This window comes from Peromyscus eremicus, chromosome 20, assembly GCF_949786415.1.
Source record: "Peromyscus eremicus chromosome 20, PerEre_H2_v1, whole genome shotgun sequence".
NCBI lineage: Eukaryota > Metazoa > Chordata > Mammalia > Rodentia > Cricetidae > Peromyscus > Peromyscus eremicus.
Genome location: NC_081436.1, coordinates 27,788,847 through 27,804,213, shown reverse-complemented (window position 1 = coordinate 27,804,213; position 15,367 = coordinate 27,788,847). Strand labels below are relative to the sequence as shown.

At 55.7% G+C, this 15,367-nt stretch overlaps 2 protein-coding genes across 2 annotated transcripts; both read left to right on the top strand.

Annotated features, from left to right (window-relative positions):
* The first annotated feature begins 850 nt into the window (after positions 1-850).
* On the top strand, positions 851-7,323 carry Psca (prostate stem cell antigen). Its single transcript, XM_059248106.1, has 3 exons — positions 851-5,110; positions 6,259-6,366; positions 6,719-7,323. Exons 1-3 carry the CDS (start codon positions 5,059-5,061, stop codon positions 6,928-6,930), a joined length of 372 nt encoding a protein of 123 aa, XP_059104089.1. The 5' UTR covers positions 851-5,058; the 3' UTR covers positions 6,931-7,323.
* Positions 7,324-11,735: 4,412 nt separating this feature from the next.
* Positions 11,736-14,909, top strand: Them6 (thioesterase superfamily member 6). The gene is made up of 2 exons (XM_059247581.1): positions 11,736-12,321; positions 14,005-14,909. Exons 1-2 carry the CDS (start codon positions 11,809-11,811, stop codon positions 14,116-14,118), a joined length of 627 nt encoding a protein of 208 aa, XP_059103564.1. The 5' UTR covers positions 11,736-11,808; the 3' UTR covers positions 14,119-14,909.
* Positions 14,910-15,367: the final 458 nt, after the last annotated feature.

The window sequence follows — 15,367 nt, the reverse complement described above, 5'->3', positions numbered from 1 at the left end:
ACATGCACCTTGAACACAGTGTTTCTGAGATGGAGATCAGGAGCCTCCTGACCAGCCTGGCAATCCCCCCCCACCTCCCCTTACCTCCCCCCACCACCCCACCCCTACCCCCAGTACATATAGTGCTTCCTGGCAGTTCCACCTTCCCATTCACTAAGGGTCACTCTGAACGCTCCCTTACATCCAGTGAAGCGGTTCTGGTTAGCCCTGCCCCCAGAATCCATCCTTTGGATTTCCCCTCCCGCTCCATCTGCCTGACCCCTGGTCCATGCCCTGGTGGTCTATTGCCTCCTCCTTGGTCCTGTTCTGTCCTTCCCTCATTGTCAACTGTTGCTGCTGCACTGTGAGCTGTCCTGAAACAGTGGCTTGGAACAGCCATTGTCTTGCAGCAGGTGGCTCTGGGTCATGAACTGCATGATGAAGTTAAATGCGTGAGAAATGCAGGAGGAAACTGAGTCACAGAGGATACCAGGCATGTGGTGTGACTGGAACCCAGAACCTTAAGTATTTCTGACAGTTTTCTGGATTCCCCTGGGATGGCTGGCGCGGCCCCTGCATGTGGCTCTCTGCTGCCATCTTGTGAACATGGGATCACACACTTCTCTAGTGGTAGGGCTCAGTATGGAAGTGGGGCTTGGCACATGACTCCAGGGCCCTTGTTATCATCTAAAGGACTGAGTTCACGCTAGCCATGGGGAAGGGTTCAGGAAGAGAGGAAGACTGGTGTCCCCTTGGACCTGGCACCAAGAGGTCCCCTCTGCTCCCTTCCACTAATCCATAGTTAAGCCCTTGAGGTGACACTTGTACCATTGCGGCCTCCTCACCAGCCAGACTTGCCCTCCCGGCTTATCTAAAGTGGCCTTGGAAAGGGTCGGTCTTGGCAGATCACTTATCATGGTCTAGCTTACCTCGGCCATCTTCCAAGTGCCTGGATCATCCCTGCAAGACTGTCCCTCTACCTGTAAGCCTTTGCCTGAAAAAGGCCTGGACGGCAGGGGTGCCTATTACTCAGGTGGAGAAATCACCAGCCTCCCATTCGGCCTCACAAGGTTGCTCAGGCCTCTCTGTCTCACTGACTTGTCTCCAAGGAGGAGTGGGCATGTGAAGACAAACAGGGACATGTCTCAGAGATTTAAAGCAAAGGCTAGCTGATGGCAGTTGGGAGCCTGTGGGAAGGGGGTGTTGCAGACAGAGCCATGAATAATGCTGAGGAAAAAAAATCATCTCTGGGTAACCAGAGGCCATGGAGATTAAAACTAGAACATGTCCCAGGATGCAACAGGACCTGTGGAGTTTCAGACCTCCAGCCCACTTCCCAGGGGGTACTCCAGGACAGTACCCCCAATACTCAAATTTGTACATGTGCTCACTCTCACAAGACACACATACTGTACATTTGACCAATACCCACACTCTGTCACGTGGCAAGGTTTCCATACCACTTCATCAGCATATCACACACACAGCTTGCAAGGAGTGGCTTTGACTTCCAGGACCCAATGTAGGGACCTTAGTGGGAGAGGATACCCAGCTTCCTGGAGGCCTGGCTGCACGTGTCATACCTCTGACCTCAGGGACCATGTTTCTGAAGGCCTGCAGTGGCATAAACAGAAGTCAGTTGTGTTTTTTGCATTCCACATGGTGACTTTGCTTTTAAAAGCTATCTATGTGCAAAATTACAGTTTCACCCAACTATGATTTGTGTCCAAGCAGGGGACCCTGTGATGGCTCCCTAAGAAGAGGTAGGGGTCTGATGGAAAGGCATAGTTTTGAGAATACACACCCAAAGAACAGTGGCTTCTTTGCTATGTGAACGGGCAGGCTCTCCAGGGAACGTGGTGGACAGTGGAGGAAAAGAGAGAACAAGAAAAACTAGAGACTCAGGCAGTGGAGCCAGGCTAAGGGTGAGCCATGTCAAGGTCACACCCAGACCACATTCACTGTAGCACGAATAATAAAAACAAACCTGGAGCCAGGTATTGGGATGAAAGCTGGAAGGTCAGAGAAGCAGAACAAGCCACAGCTTCCTCACCTCGCCAATTCCTCAGCTGATCCTGTTTCCTCAGACTGGAAGTTTCTGTGTCCTCATCCAAATGGATCTCAGCTGAACTGCTGCTCAAAAGCCTAAAAGCTTAACCAGCTCTAGTTCCTGGTCCTCACACCTTATATACCTTTCTGCTTCCTGCCATCACTTCCTGGGATTAAAGGCTCACTTTCTGGGATTAAAGTTGTGAGTAACCATGCCTGGCTGTTTCCAGTGTGGCTTTAAACTCACAGAGATCCAGATGGATCTCTGCCTCTGGAAGGCTAGGATTAAAGGTGTGTGTGCCACCATTTTCTGGCCTCTATATCCAGTGGCTGTTCTGTTCTCTGACCCCAGATAAGTTTCCTAGGGTGCACAATATTATGGGGAACACAATATCACCACAATTCACTCTTGGAGAGACTTGAAGGGAGTATGCACTTTGTGATAGGCCTTTTCAGGAAGTGTACCACCAGAGAATTCATGCGTAGTTCAGGCCACAAGGTTGCATTCAGTGCATGCCCTAAGCATGAATGGCAAGGGTCAGGCCAGTAGCTAAGTTCAGAGCTAAGTGTGTAACCAAGATCAAGCCTCATACTGTAACCATAATCAGGCTCAGTGTGTGAGTAGAGTCAACTGCTCAATATGTGGTTAGAGTAACGGCACACAGTGTGACCAGGATCAAGACTCAGTGTGTGGGTAGGGTCAAGGATTAGCTTGCAACCAGAGTCAGGATCACTGTGTGAACAGAAGCAGAACTCACTGTGTGTCCAAGATTAGGAAGCGTGACCAGGATCAGGGCTCAGTGTGTATCAAGGATCAAGACTCAGAGTGTGACCAGGGTCAAGGTTCAGCATGTGGTCATGATCAGGCTCATGTATGGGCATAGCTAGACCTCAGGGTGTGGCTATGATAATGCCCTATTTGGGGACTAGAGTCACCAGAATGAGTGTTCAGTGTTGGGCTGAGGTCAGAGTTAAGCCTGTGGTGAGAGGTGGGGCTGTAGGAAAATCATAGTCACAGTCTTCAATATTTGAGATGAAGTAAGGTTATTAGGTTACCCTTTGACCAGAGTTTCCCCTCTGGACATCACTGGTGTTTGGGGCCCAGAGGTTCTGCAAGGTTCTGGTACTGTGGGTGTTGAGCATATCTTGGCCTGTGCCCACTATATCCATCCAGTGCCCCCAGGCTGAGCCAACCAGAACTGCCTCTAGGCATTGATCCTAGGGGAGGAGGCTTGTTCCATTCAAGAACTACCGCCTTTAGAATATTCACTTCATATCAAGCATGATCGACAAACATTTACACACCTGTAAATATTTGGGGAATGACTGTTCCAGCTGGTGCTGGGTGCCGGTGCCTCCAGTGCCGAGACAGATAAGCAAGGTCTCTCCAGGGGCAGCCATCATGGTGGGTGGGAGCAGGCAGACAGTCATCTATGGACACAGCCAAGCGGTGGGCACTTACAGCACTCCCTGGACTGGCAGGCTTATGGCAGGAGGGGATGTTCTAAGAGGAAATTCTAGGTGGGCAGAGAACAGGAAAGCATCCAGGGGAGGGTACCCTCACTCTGTGTGACCTTGAGCAGGATCTTGCCCCCCTCTCTCTGAGCCACAGGCTCTTTACTGCCAAAGTAGAGAATTTCCAGGGAAAAGAGGCCAGCCCAGGAGTGCTAGAGAGTCAGGCAGGGGAGATTACAGATTACTGCAAGTAGAGTCCATGGGCCAATCTGTGGTTGTTGCACGGTCTGGGCATGGCTGGGACGTGGCATGTTTCCTTGAGGCTAGAGGGGAATACTTAACACTCTCTCATGCCTTAAAGTCCAGGCTGTTCTCAGGGAACTTTTAAGGTGAAGGGGTAATCAGGGATCTATCAGCAGGGGCAAGAGAACACCAGAGACCACTGTCCCTGGTTGTGGGCAAGTGGGTGGCAGCCATGGCCAGCATTTCTACCCACTGGCATCTGGCCAGAACAACAGTGTGCCCAGCAAGGTTACCAAGAGAGCCTGGCTGAAGGATGATGGGTGTAGGTGAGCCTCAGGTTGAGACAAACAACAAAGACTACGAATCACCCCAAAGCCAACAGCTGTAGGAAGCACCAAACCCCTGGATCTAAAGGCAACTGTGGTCAGAGCTGACTGGGGAAGGCTGACCCACGAGATCTGTGGCCTCTGCTCAAGAGAGACAGCCACTGCCACTACAGCCCAGCAGGGAGGCTGCCCAGGGAGAGTTGGCCTGACCACTCCCTCCCTGCTCTGTAGGCTGGATGCCCCCCAGACCACAGAGCAGTGTGCCAGGTGGGTCTGGGGACAGCAGCACATATCAAGTGGTGGCCTGGAAGCTGTGTTTCCCGACTCTCTTGTAGCTAAAGTTCCAAGTTGGGGGATAAACAAGGTCCTGAGGCTAGATCCCTTAGTCCAGGGCCTGGCATACTCCAACGCTCTAGGACATGCTCTTATGGCTCTCCAAACTCCTCAGTGGCTCTTGGGTCCCTATCCAAGGAAGGCAACCCCAGAAGAGCCCCTACTCAGTGACACCTTTTAGCAGTCAGTCATTGTGGCCTTCAATCCAGGCCTGTTTTCTCAGGGGGCATGGGCCCCCGGGAAGGCAACACAGCCTTGGTGCCGAGCACTGGGGTCCCACAGATGCACCTTTGTCTTGGCCAAAATGACTTGGGGAGTAGAGAACCTCAAGAAAGTAATGTTTCAGAACTGGCCTCACTCCCCTGAGAAGGGCAGGCACAGTGTGGGTGTCTTAGGATTTCCAGCCCTTGTTTTGTGGGTGGCTGAGAAAGGGCTTCTAGCAGAGGCAGTGGCCACACCCTGGATAGGCTGTGCCCTCCAGCACCACAAAGAAGGACACAGGCAGTGGGAGGGGTGGTGTGGGAGATCAGATTGGAATGGGCCGGTCCCTGGGCTTTCACTGGCTCCAGGGAACCTGTCACTGTTGACTGTAGGTAACAGACCCTCCTCCACCAGCTGAAGCCATATAAAAAAAAACCCTTTGGAGGCACACTCCCAGCTGCGCATTGCGACCATGAAGGCAATCCTCTTCGTCCTGTTGGCCACCTGCTTGGCCCTGCAGCCCGGTAAGCTTTGGACAGCCATGGGGCAGGGCTAGGGAAGAGTGAAGCGGAAATGTTAAAGGGGCTGATGGACTAAGAGGAGGGAATAGGAGAGAGAAGAGTAAGGAGCCTGAGCAGCTTTGCAGGGAGGACTCTATCGTCCTGTGAGAGGCAGGCTGGGAAGAACAGAAGGGCTCCCGGAAAGGCCACTGAGGGACAGATACACAGGGCTACTGGGCCTTCTTCGTCAGGGAGGCCCAGGGGCCCAAAGTCTCAAGCTGAGAAGTGTCACAGGGGCAAGGAGGGAGGAATGGAGCAGGAAAGGTATTCAGGATGTCTTGAGAGGGGACTCAAGGGTCTATCTCCTTTTGCCTCCAGTGTGAGAGTCCACTGGGTGGTCAGTCTGTGATGATCTAGTGTGCTGGGCCCTCCCATCAAGTGACTCCAAAAAGGTCACTGTACTCTCAAAGCCTCAGTTTCCTCATCTAGACGGGGTGGGGGTGGGGGTGGGGGCTGCCTGTAAGGCACTGGAGACCTACGCAGCACAAAGGTTGTAGCCACTGAAGTCAGGGGTTCAGCATCTGTTCCTATAGATGTGACTTGAACCCCAGCTTTGTCATTTTTTTTTTGAAGAGAGAAGACAACCAACACATCCTGGCATCTGGGGCCACTTGCCCCAGACACAGAGCAGGATGGACCCAGGGGCCCTACCATTGCCACACAGCATCGTGGAGGTCTAGGAGGGGCTGAGAGGCAAGCTGGGTTTAGGGAACCAAGACAGATGACCTCAGTGCCCAGCAGCATGCACAAGTTAAGGAAGTGTCTCTCTGCACCTCCCTCCAGCCTAGGGCCCAGCAGGGCTTTTTCCAGGCGTGACCAGTCCCTGGGGCCTCTTACCCCTCTCTCAGGGATCACAGGTGTTTAATAAAGCTTTAAATTCCTGAAATAGTGAGTAACAGTGCAGACTGTGGGCTTTGGGTGACGGAGGTGAGGTAGGCTGGCGCAGAGCCCTCTCCGAAGGGTGTCAGAGGTTTTTGGACTTCTGCTTCAGGAGTCTGGAGGGGACCGAGATGTGTCTCTCCACTCTGTGTGGGGATGAGAGTGTCTGGGAAGGCTCTCTTGAAGTGCAGCTGGCCAGCCTCTGAGCCTCAAGCCTCCTGCTTCATCCACAGGTGCCGCCCTGCAGTGCTATTCATGCACAGCGCAAGTGAGCAACAGAGACTGCCTGAATGTGCAGAACTGCAGCCAGGGCCAGAACAGTTGCTGGACATCACGCGTCCGTGAGTCGTCATGTCGCCCCCCCCCCCCACCACTGCCCAACACAGTTCTCTGCTGCCCAGCTACTCTGCTATCCTGCCTCTTCAGCATCCCTCCCCTCTCCAGCTAAGCAGCAAAGAATCTTGACTTTGGGCTTTGCCACAGTTCTCCCTCTGTCCATCTGCCCACCTATCCATATATCTGCACATTCCTGCTCGGCCACCCCAACCCTCAACTCCACCTTCCTACCCTCCCCCTCCTTCCCCTGCTCACTCATTCAGAGCTTTAGCATGCTCAGGAAGGGGCCCTGAGGCAGGGGCAGGGAGGAGAATAGCAAGGCCTGGCTTCAGTCCAAGTGTCACCCTGTCTTCCCAGGGGCCATTGGACTCGTGACAGTTATCAGTAAGGGCTGCAGCTCAAACTGTGAGGACGACTCGGAGAACTACTACGTGGGCAAGAAGAACGTCACGTGCTGCTCCACCGACCTGTGCAACGTCAATGGGGCCCCCACCCTGAAGCCAGCCAGCACCCTGGGGCTGCTCACTGTGCTCTGCAGCCTGTTGCTGTGGGGTTCCAGCCATCTATAGGCTCTAGGAGAGTTCTACTACAGCCTCTACTGTGCAGGGATACCCCCCGCCCCCCAACCACCACCACTCCTAGCATCCACACAAGGGCTGGCCTTCATCCTGCCTCTCCTGGTGGTGTGCCCTCCTCTCTGCTGCTTTTATTTCTACAGCTGGCGCTTTGCCCCACGGCCCCCCCACCCACCCACATCAGCACTGTGCCCTACCAGTTCTGCGCGCTTCTGGCTTCTGCCACAGGACTCCCTCACCACCCTACTCTCCAGGAGCTGAGCCCGTCTGCACAGCGACACTTGGGAAGGGTCTGGTGAAGGCTGAGATGAGATGGACTGGGCACAAATGAGGCTGGGAGGTGGGTGTGAGGTACTGGGAGTCCTAGGAGATGAGACCCGCTGTGGGTGTCGGGGGCGGGGGGGGGGGGGGGAGGTGGGGGGGAGGTGGACCTGCCACATGTTTGTAGAGCCCCGGAACACAGTAGGCCTGTAATAAATACCTGTTGGGTAAGTTGGAGAGAGTGTCTATCCTTAAGCAGCCTGTGATGAGCCCGGCCTCCACCTGGGCAATGCCTATCAAGGGTTGTGGACATGCCATTGACTTTAGGGGTTAGAGGCCTGGTCTTGGTAGGCCACATATGTGGCACCTGGCAGGAGGTAGGACTGCGTATCTCAGGACACCCAGCCCTTGCTGTACAGACTCGGACACATTGCCAAGCTTCTCAGAACCCTGTGTGCTCCTCTATGACCTTCTCAGTGTAGGAAGCCCTGAGTTTCCATGGATAAGAGGAGCCCCCGGGAAGGAGAGCATTCTGCAGCTTCCTCTACCCCCAGGGAATCGACTACACAAAACTTTATTCTAGCTGGGCGTGGTGGCACACCTTTAATCCCAGGGCTGGAGGCTCAGAGGGAGGCAACTCTCTGTGCCTCTGAGGCCAGCTTGGTCTACATAGCAGTTCCGGGCCAGCCAGAGCTACATAGCAAGACCCTGTCCCCAAACAAACAAACAAACAAACAACTTTGTTGCATACTGCAGGCACACAGGAAATACAAGCACAAGGGTCTCAGAGAAGGCAGCCAGCTGCCCCCACCCCACCCCACGCAGGAGTGTGTCCAGCCCACACGCCCGAGTTCCTTCTCCTGAGTCTGTGTTCATGCCATTAGAAGTTTGGGAGAGGCTATCTACAGGAGGACATGCCCACCCTTCCCATTCCTGGGGAAAGCTTTTGAAGGAAGCCCGTCTTACACCTGGGAAAAGCCTGGATCCTGGGTGGGGATCTGCATAGGGACCCCATTTCTACAGCTGATGTCCCCCACCTCCCCATGTCAATATTGAGATAGCGTGTAGTGGGTATTCGTTCCACCTATGACTTTGGGGTACCAGCTCCTAGGGCGTGGCCGCTTGACTAGCTTAAAACCTGAGGAGCATGCTGCCTGGCCCTATCTTTACCATTCAAGAGTGAGAGAGAGTGACAAATACTACAGTAGCATGAGGAAGTTAAGGAAGTGTCTCTGCACCTCCCTGGAGCCTAGTGACCTGCAGGGCTTTTTCCATGTGTGACCAGTCCCTGGGGCCTCTTACCCCTCTCTCAGGGATCACAGGCATTTACTAAAGCTTTAAATTCCTGAATAGTGAGTAACAGCACAGGCTGTGGGCTTTGGGTGCCCATCCAGGGGACATAGAGGATCATAAATTCCTAAATAGTGAGTAACAGCACAGGCTGTGGGCTCTGGGTGCCCATCCAGGGGACATAGAGGATCATAAATTCCTAAATAGTGAGTAACAGCACAGGCTGTGGGCTCTGGGTGTCCACACAGGGGACACAGGATCGCCGAAGCACGCAGTTGTGTACTGAGCCGGGTGTCAGAACCTGAGCCCCAGAGTTCAGTGGTGGTAGCAGGAGCTTGGGGACCAGTGGGACAGGGGTCGTGCTGAGGGTGAGCCTGGCCAGAAGCTCAAGTAGGAGGCATCCCTCTCAAGCCTAGGATAAGATGAGCATCCAAGGTTGAGTCCAGGCTCTAGGAGGCCCTGTGTTTACAGGAGAACCCTGAAGATCCAGCAGGACCTCACATCTACTACGAACATGGTGCAGGACCTGGGGCCCACAGCAGCCACGGGTGGTGGTGGTGGTGGTGGTGGTGGTGGTAACAGCAGCCACGGGGGTGGGGGGTGGGGGTGTTGCTCAGGGTGGTACTTCTGGCAGCACTGTCTTGGGAACCTTCTGGTTGAGGCTTGCTGTCTTCCCTGGAGATAACAGAGTTCAAGGCACAGTTTGCAGGACCCGGCCCGGCTTCATCTGCTCAGCAGTTACAGGGCATCTGCTTGGTTCCTGAGGGCTGTTCATGGCACACCACATCCAGCAGTTACCTAGGCTTGGCTAGGTTCTCCTTGGCACTCCTGGACGCCCCCAAACCACCCCCACAGCATGGAGCCTGCAGGACAGCAGACTCAGATAAATAAGAGAAACGTGGAAGTATTTGTGCTCTTAACACAGAGCTGGGAGAACACAGGGAAGAGGATGTCAGAGCTGGCTTGTGCAGAATAGCCCACCAGGGACCACACTTCAGCTGCCCCTTAGCTGAGTCTCTTTCTCCCTGTGGTTGTTGCCTGCAGGTCAAAGGTGCCCAGGGGCAGAGGAACAATAGGGCCTTCACACCCTACCCTGGAGACTACTTTGCAATGAATTATTAGAGTTAGGTTGAGGAAAGAAGGCAGAAGGTGCCCCGAGGAGGGCCCCTGGGTGCCAAGACCAAACCTATGACTTGGCATGGGCCTCTAATTCGCTCATAGTGCCACCAGCGTGCCCCCCCCCCTCACCTAACAGGGCGGAGCCAGGGGAGGAAGAGGAGGGACCAGAGTTGGGCGGGGCGAGGTCTAGGGCAAGTCATCCTGCTGGGGCCTGCACTGCCGCCCCGAGCATTGTGTTTCCCCCTGGTGGCCAAAATGGATTGCCAACCTGCCTCTGGAGGTGACGCCGGGCTCTAGGGCAAACACAGGAGCCCTCGAAGAGCCCAGAGTCCCTGAGCGAAGCTTCTGTACCCAGGACTCTTATTCGCTAGTGCTGGCAGAGAGAGATGTATTGAGCAATCCTGTAGACACCAAGGGCTGTTAGGGCGACCAGGCCATCCTCCAGTCAGAGTTCTGTGAGACAGACATGCATGACTTCTACGCAAAACTACAGCGAGGTGTGCTCAGATCCCTTTGCGAGGACCCTGGCAATGTGGTCTAGGCTAGGGTAGGAGAGAGAAAAATGGAAGAAGCAGAGTGAACAGCGTGTGGCGAGCAGCCAGCAGAGAGGCTCAAAACGAAGCAAGGTGACAGGAGCAGAGGAGGCCCGGGAGATGGGTGCTCATTCACGTCTTTCCTGTCTCAAAGGCCTGGCTACCTGTGGCGGGTCTCTTTTCTGGAGGCACGAGACAGGGTGGACAGAGTAATTAGCCGAAGGCCCATTCTCTGAGCAACGGACTCAGAGAGTACTCCTTAGTCTCTTCCTCCTCAGAGGCTGCCTTTCCCCCAGCCAGAGTGCAGCCGGAGAAGGTAGGTGTTTCAGGTGGAAGCAATGTGTGGGAAAGGTTCTTCTTCCGGTAGTTTGGAGCCACCCTGATTGGCAGTGAGTTCTTTGCCTCTTGGAGTATCCAAGAAGACCTCAGGCATCCACCGTGCCATAGTTCCTGGCCTCGGAAGCAAAACCGAAAAAGAAAAGAACTCTGCTCTGGACAGACCACAGCAGACCCACCCAGCCCAGTATGGGACAGTTGGAGTAATGGTGCCCAGGGGATCTGGAACACCATCAGTCCACCCATCCTTGGGCTCCCTGTAGTCAGTCATAGGATTATCAAAGTCCTGGAGGCTATCCAGGAGAACCAACGCGACCGCAAAACCTTCCTCTACTCTGAAGGAAAGGGACTGACATTCCACAAAAAAGTTTACATTCATCGCACTCCTCTCCACGTCCCACTTCTCCTCCACCTTGGATGTTATTTGCATTAAAGTTGGTAAAGGGTGGGGATTATTGGGGTGCATTTAGGGTGATCAAGATTTTTTTTTATTTTTCTTTATTAAGAAATTTTCTACTCACTTCACATACCACCCACAGATCCTCCCCCCCCCCCCCCGGCCTCTCTCCCAAGCCACCCCGCATCCCCACATCCCCACATCCCCCAAATCAAGGTCTCCCACGGGGAGTCAGCCGAGCCCAGCACACTGAGCCTAGGCAGGTCCAAGCCCCTTCCCACTGCACCAAGGCTGTGCAAGGCGGGTGATCAAGATTTTTGGCGCACAGGGGGTGAGTATTGGGGGACAAGTGTCTGCAGACTGGGACTGAAATGCAATCGGAAGACGGGTTCTAATTCTCTCTAACCCGCAGCGAACGCCCCAGGGGCCTTGCGAAAGCAAGATGCCTGGACAGGCTTGTGGGTCACGGGCAGCCTCGCAGAAGCAGCACCTTTAGCGATGCATTGTCCGTTTTCCTTGCAAAGTTCCTCAGGGGCTCCGGGAAAGTTCTGGAAATCTTTGGCTATGCTCATCTGAGTGACTGGATCACGGAAGAAAGCAAGCTTCGCTGTCGCTCCTGCACCTGCAGCGCCGAGCGCAGCGGCCAGGTGGCGCTGTACTGCCCCGCGCGTCCCGCCGCGCCCCGCCCCGGGAAAAGCGAAAGCGGCTCTGGCGGAGGACGTGGGACACACCACCAAGGGCGCGCGCGGGGGGGTATGACCGGAGCCGTGCGCGCGACTCCAACCGGCGGCGCTGCTGCCTCCGGTGCGCCTCCCCCTTGGACTGCTGGAAGAGGTGGTGCGCTCCGAGCGGTTCCCGGAGTTCCCAGGCTCCCGGGGAGGCCCGCGGCAGGCACCTGAGCACCGGGTTCCTGGGCACCCGGCGCCCGCTGCCAAGATGCTGGGGCTACTGGTAGCGTCCTTAGCCCTGGCGCTCGCCTTCTTTGCGCTGCTGGACGGCTGGTACCTGGTGCGCGTGCCGTGTGCTGTTCTGCGCGCACGCCTGCTGCAGCCGCGCGTCCGCGACTTGCTGGCCGAGCAGCGGTACGCGGGCCGGGTGCTGCCATCGGATCTGGACCTGCTACTGCACATGAACAACGCGCGCTACCTGCGCGAGGCCGATGTGGCTCGCGCCGCGCACCTGACCCGTTGCGGTGTGCTGGGGGCGCTGCGCGACCTGGGCGCGCACACGGTGCTGGCCGCCTCGTGCGCGCGCTATCGCCGCTCGCTGCGCCTGTTCGAGCCGTTCGAGGTGCGCACCCGCTTGCTAGGCTGGGATGACCGCGCCTTCTACCTGGAGGCGCGCTTTGTCAGCCTTCGCGACGGCTTCTTGTGCGCCTTACTGCGCTCCCGGCAGCACGTGCTGGGCACCTCGCCGGATCGCGTAGTGCAGCACTTGTGCAAGCGCAGGGTGAGCAGCCCCACCCCGATGCCCCTGCCCTGTGCCACACCCAGCCCCCTCCCGCGAGGAAAACCTCTTTTAAGTTCTGGGACTGGTCTTGTATTGGAACACTTTGGCACTTTCCCTCTGTGTCCCCACTATCTATGAATTAAGACTTTACAGTTAGCCATTTTTGAACCTGCCCCTCACCCCAGGGTTTCTGTTCCCTCCCTCTCTTGTAGAACTGAGATGCTCAGAGCACGTCTCTCTACTAGGAGTTGAGTCTTAGTTCTGTGTGGTCTAGAGTGCTGAGTCACGCTCTCTGGTCTTCGACAGGTGCCTCTTTTTGAGCATGAGATAAAAGTGTGGTCAGTTAGAAGCATTTGCTGGGAATTCCAGGGGGCCTGAAATCCTCCTTTGCACAACTTGCAGCTGAGAAGCCTGAGGTTGGATTGACCCCAGGAGACCACAAGCCTCGTGTCTTTCCAAGGTTAGAGGGAGGAGAGCCCTATACCTGCTGGGACCCAAGGCCCTTCCCCAGGGCCCACTCCTGCAAGCGTGGTGGCAGAGCCAGCTCCTTTAGTATGGCAACGGTGACCCTGGAGACAGCCAGGGTGGTGATGGTTGCCAGGCCAGGCTCCTGAAAGGTGCCAGGGCATGCCCCACCCTATTGTGCCTTCTCTGGCCTTAGTTAGACAGGTGCCTCCTCTAGGGCCTAGGAATGACCTTACATCTATGCTTAGGAGCTATATCTGTAGAGACACACAGACTCAGAGAGATGGTGGCCAATTCGCCCAGTCTGCACAGCGATTGGTGGTAGACATGGCTCCCTGGCTTTTTGCCTTTGTTGAGTCATGAACTCCTAGGGGCTGTTGGTACTGGTTGGTACAGTGCATGTGAGGGGACCGGAGGTACAGTCACAGAAAGCAATGACAGTGTGGAGGAGGTGGAACCCATGCACCCGGGCAACCCAGCTCAGCTGGAGGCCTGGGGTTGGCTGGGACTTGCCCTGGTTACCGGAACTATGTCTTGGGTTGAATTGGGTCCCAGGGAGAGGCAGATATGGTTCAAGACAGGCTGAGTCTGGGCTTGGGTCCTGTAATCTGAGGGGCTAGCCTGGGGCCATGTGCTAGGAAGGAATAACCCCGACTATAGATTGGTAGCAGGTACCCAGAAAGGACCCAGGCTGTGGGCCAGCATTTCCCCACCTGCTGTGTGGCACTCATCATGAGAGGTAAGAGCCTCTGCTCAGCCTCTACCCTTACCCCTCGGTCCTCAGAACCCATTTGCCAGGACTCACAGGAGTGAGTACAGCCTTGTCTGGCACTCCTGGAGGAGCGCCTTCCCATTCCCTGCCCCTCATCCCGATTTCCCCCAGGCAGCTGGTAACTTGTCCACCAGCCAGCCTCACAGGCTTTTGCCCGGTTCTGGAGACGGGACTCCAGCATGGCTCTGCTGATGAGGCCTAGCCAGTGTAAATGGGATGGAAAGAGCTAGGAAGGAGAAAATAGGTTAAGAGGGAATTGGGGAGGTACTGGGCGGGTGTCATAATGGGGCATGGTGCCCCACAAGGTCACAGGCTGGAGCATGAGATCAGCAGAGGTCCAGAGGCAGGAGGGCAGCAGCCTGGCTGGTTGTCCCTCTGTGGTGCCTCTCTCTCAACACACGACAGCAGATTGCTCTCTGGAACCTTAGCTTCCTGTTCCCCTGCAGGTGGAACCCCCCGAGCTACCAGAAGACTTGAAGCACTGGATCGCCTACAATGAGACCAGCAGCCAGCTGCTCCGCGCTGAGAGTGGGCTCAGTGACACCCCAAAGGACCAGTGACTGCCACGTCTGCACCCTCCCTACCTGCCTGTCAGCCGGTCCATTCCACAGAGTGGGCCACCTGGGCTGCACTCCTAGCCGGAGTGGCCTCGGACAAGCCTGGCTCCTTTTACCCGCTTGACACTCCTCTGTGCTTACCTCATCTTGGGCAGCTGTTGGGGTGGACGTTGTCCTGACCCAGCTCTGCCTCCTGGGTCCCTATAGCATGACTGTTCGTGTGCCCATGATGAGCAGGATCCTGCAGCAGCGGAAGGACCAGCACAGAGCCCAAAGCCAGGGCTGCTTGTGGCCAGGCAGGCCACAGTAGTCCTGGGTGTGGCTGGGACCTGCAGCTTACTCAGGGACAGCGGGCCCTCTGGAGGGTCACCTCAGAGCAGGGAAGATCGGGCCAGGACCAGCCCAAAGGGCCCCTTGGAACACAGAAGGGCAAATGGAAGTTGGTCCCTGGCTAAGATTCTGGTGATGCCCACCACTAAGAGGATGCACCCTGTCTAGCCAGGTCACCAAGGCCAGGAGCCCTGGTGTAGGGGGTCCCATGACCATGCTGAGCACCTGCCCTGTCAGCTCAGGGAGGCGGGACAGCTGCTTGAAACTAGGCACTGCCTCCTTGCTACCTCTCTGGGAACCATACCTGGAGCCAGAGCCAAGAGCTTCAGTGATGCCCTGACCCTCACCTGCACCCCCCTTAGCCCTCCCCCCCCCATGCTACTATGCCTGCCTTAGTGCTACCAAGGGGAAGCTGCAATCTGTTTTATTTAAAGAAAGCACAAGATTAAAGAGTTTAAAAGGCATGAATGCAGGGGGAGGTTCTCGTTTCTGCAGCCCTACCACCCCTGCACAGACCTACCCACTCCCTGGATATGTCTCCTGGAGGAACGTGGGTGGCATAGGGTGCCCAAGCTTGTGGGTGCCTCTGAACATAGGGCAACGCCTGAGGAGTCATGGGACTGAGGCCAAGCGTGAGCAGGCTAGAGCCCCAGCTGGCCTTCCTACCCTTCATCCCCTCCTTGTCTACCCCCAGCCTGAGAACTTTGCAGTTCTAGTCACATGTACCCAGCCCAGCTTTTTCTGTTTCCTTCCTTAGAGTCCCAGGAAGGCCCCAGGAAGTCAGGAGGAAAATAGGGTGCAGATAGCACTGGGCTCTTCATGCTCTTTGCGAGCAGGGCGAGTAGGATCCTCGGGACTTAGAGCAGATGTTTTATTGGGGGGGGGGGAAGTGGGTTAATTTTAAATACGTACTCGGTGATGG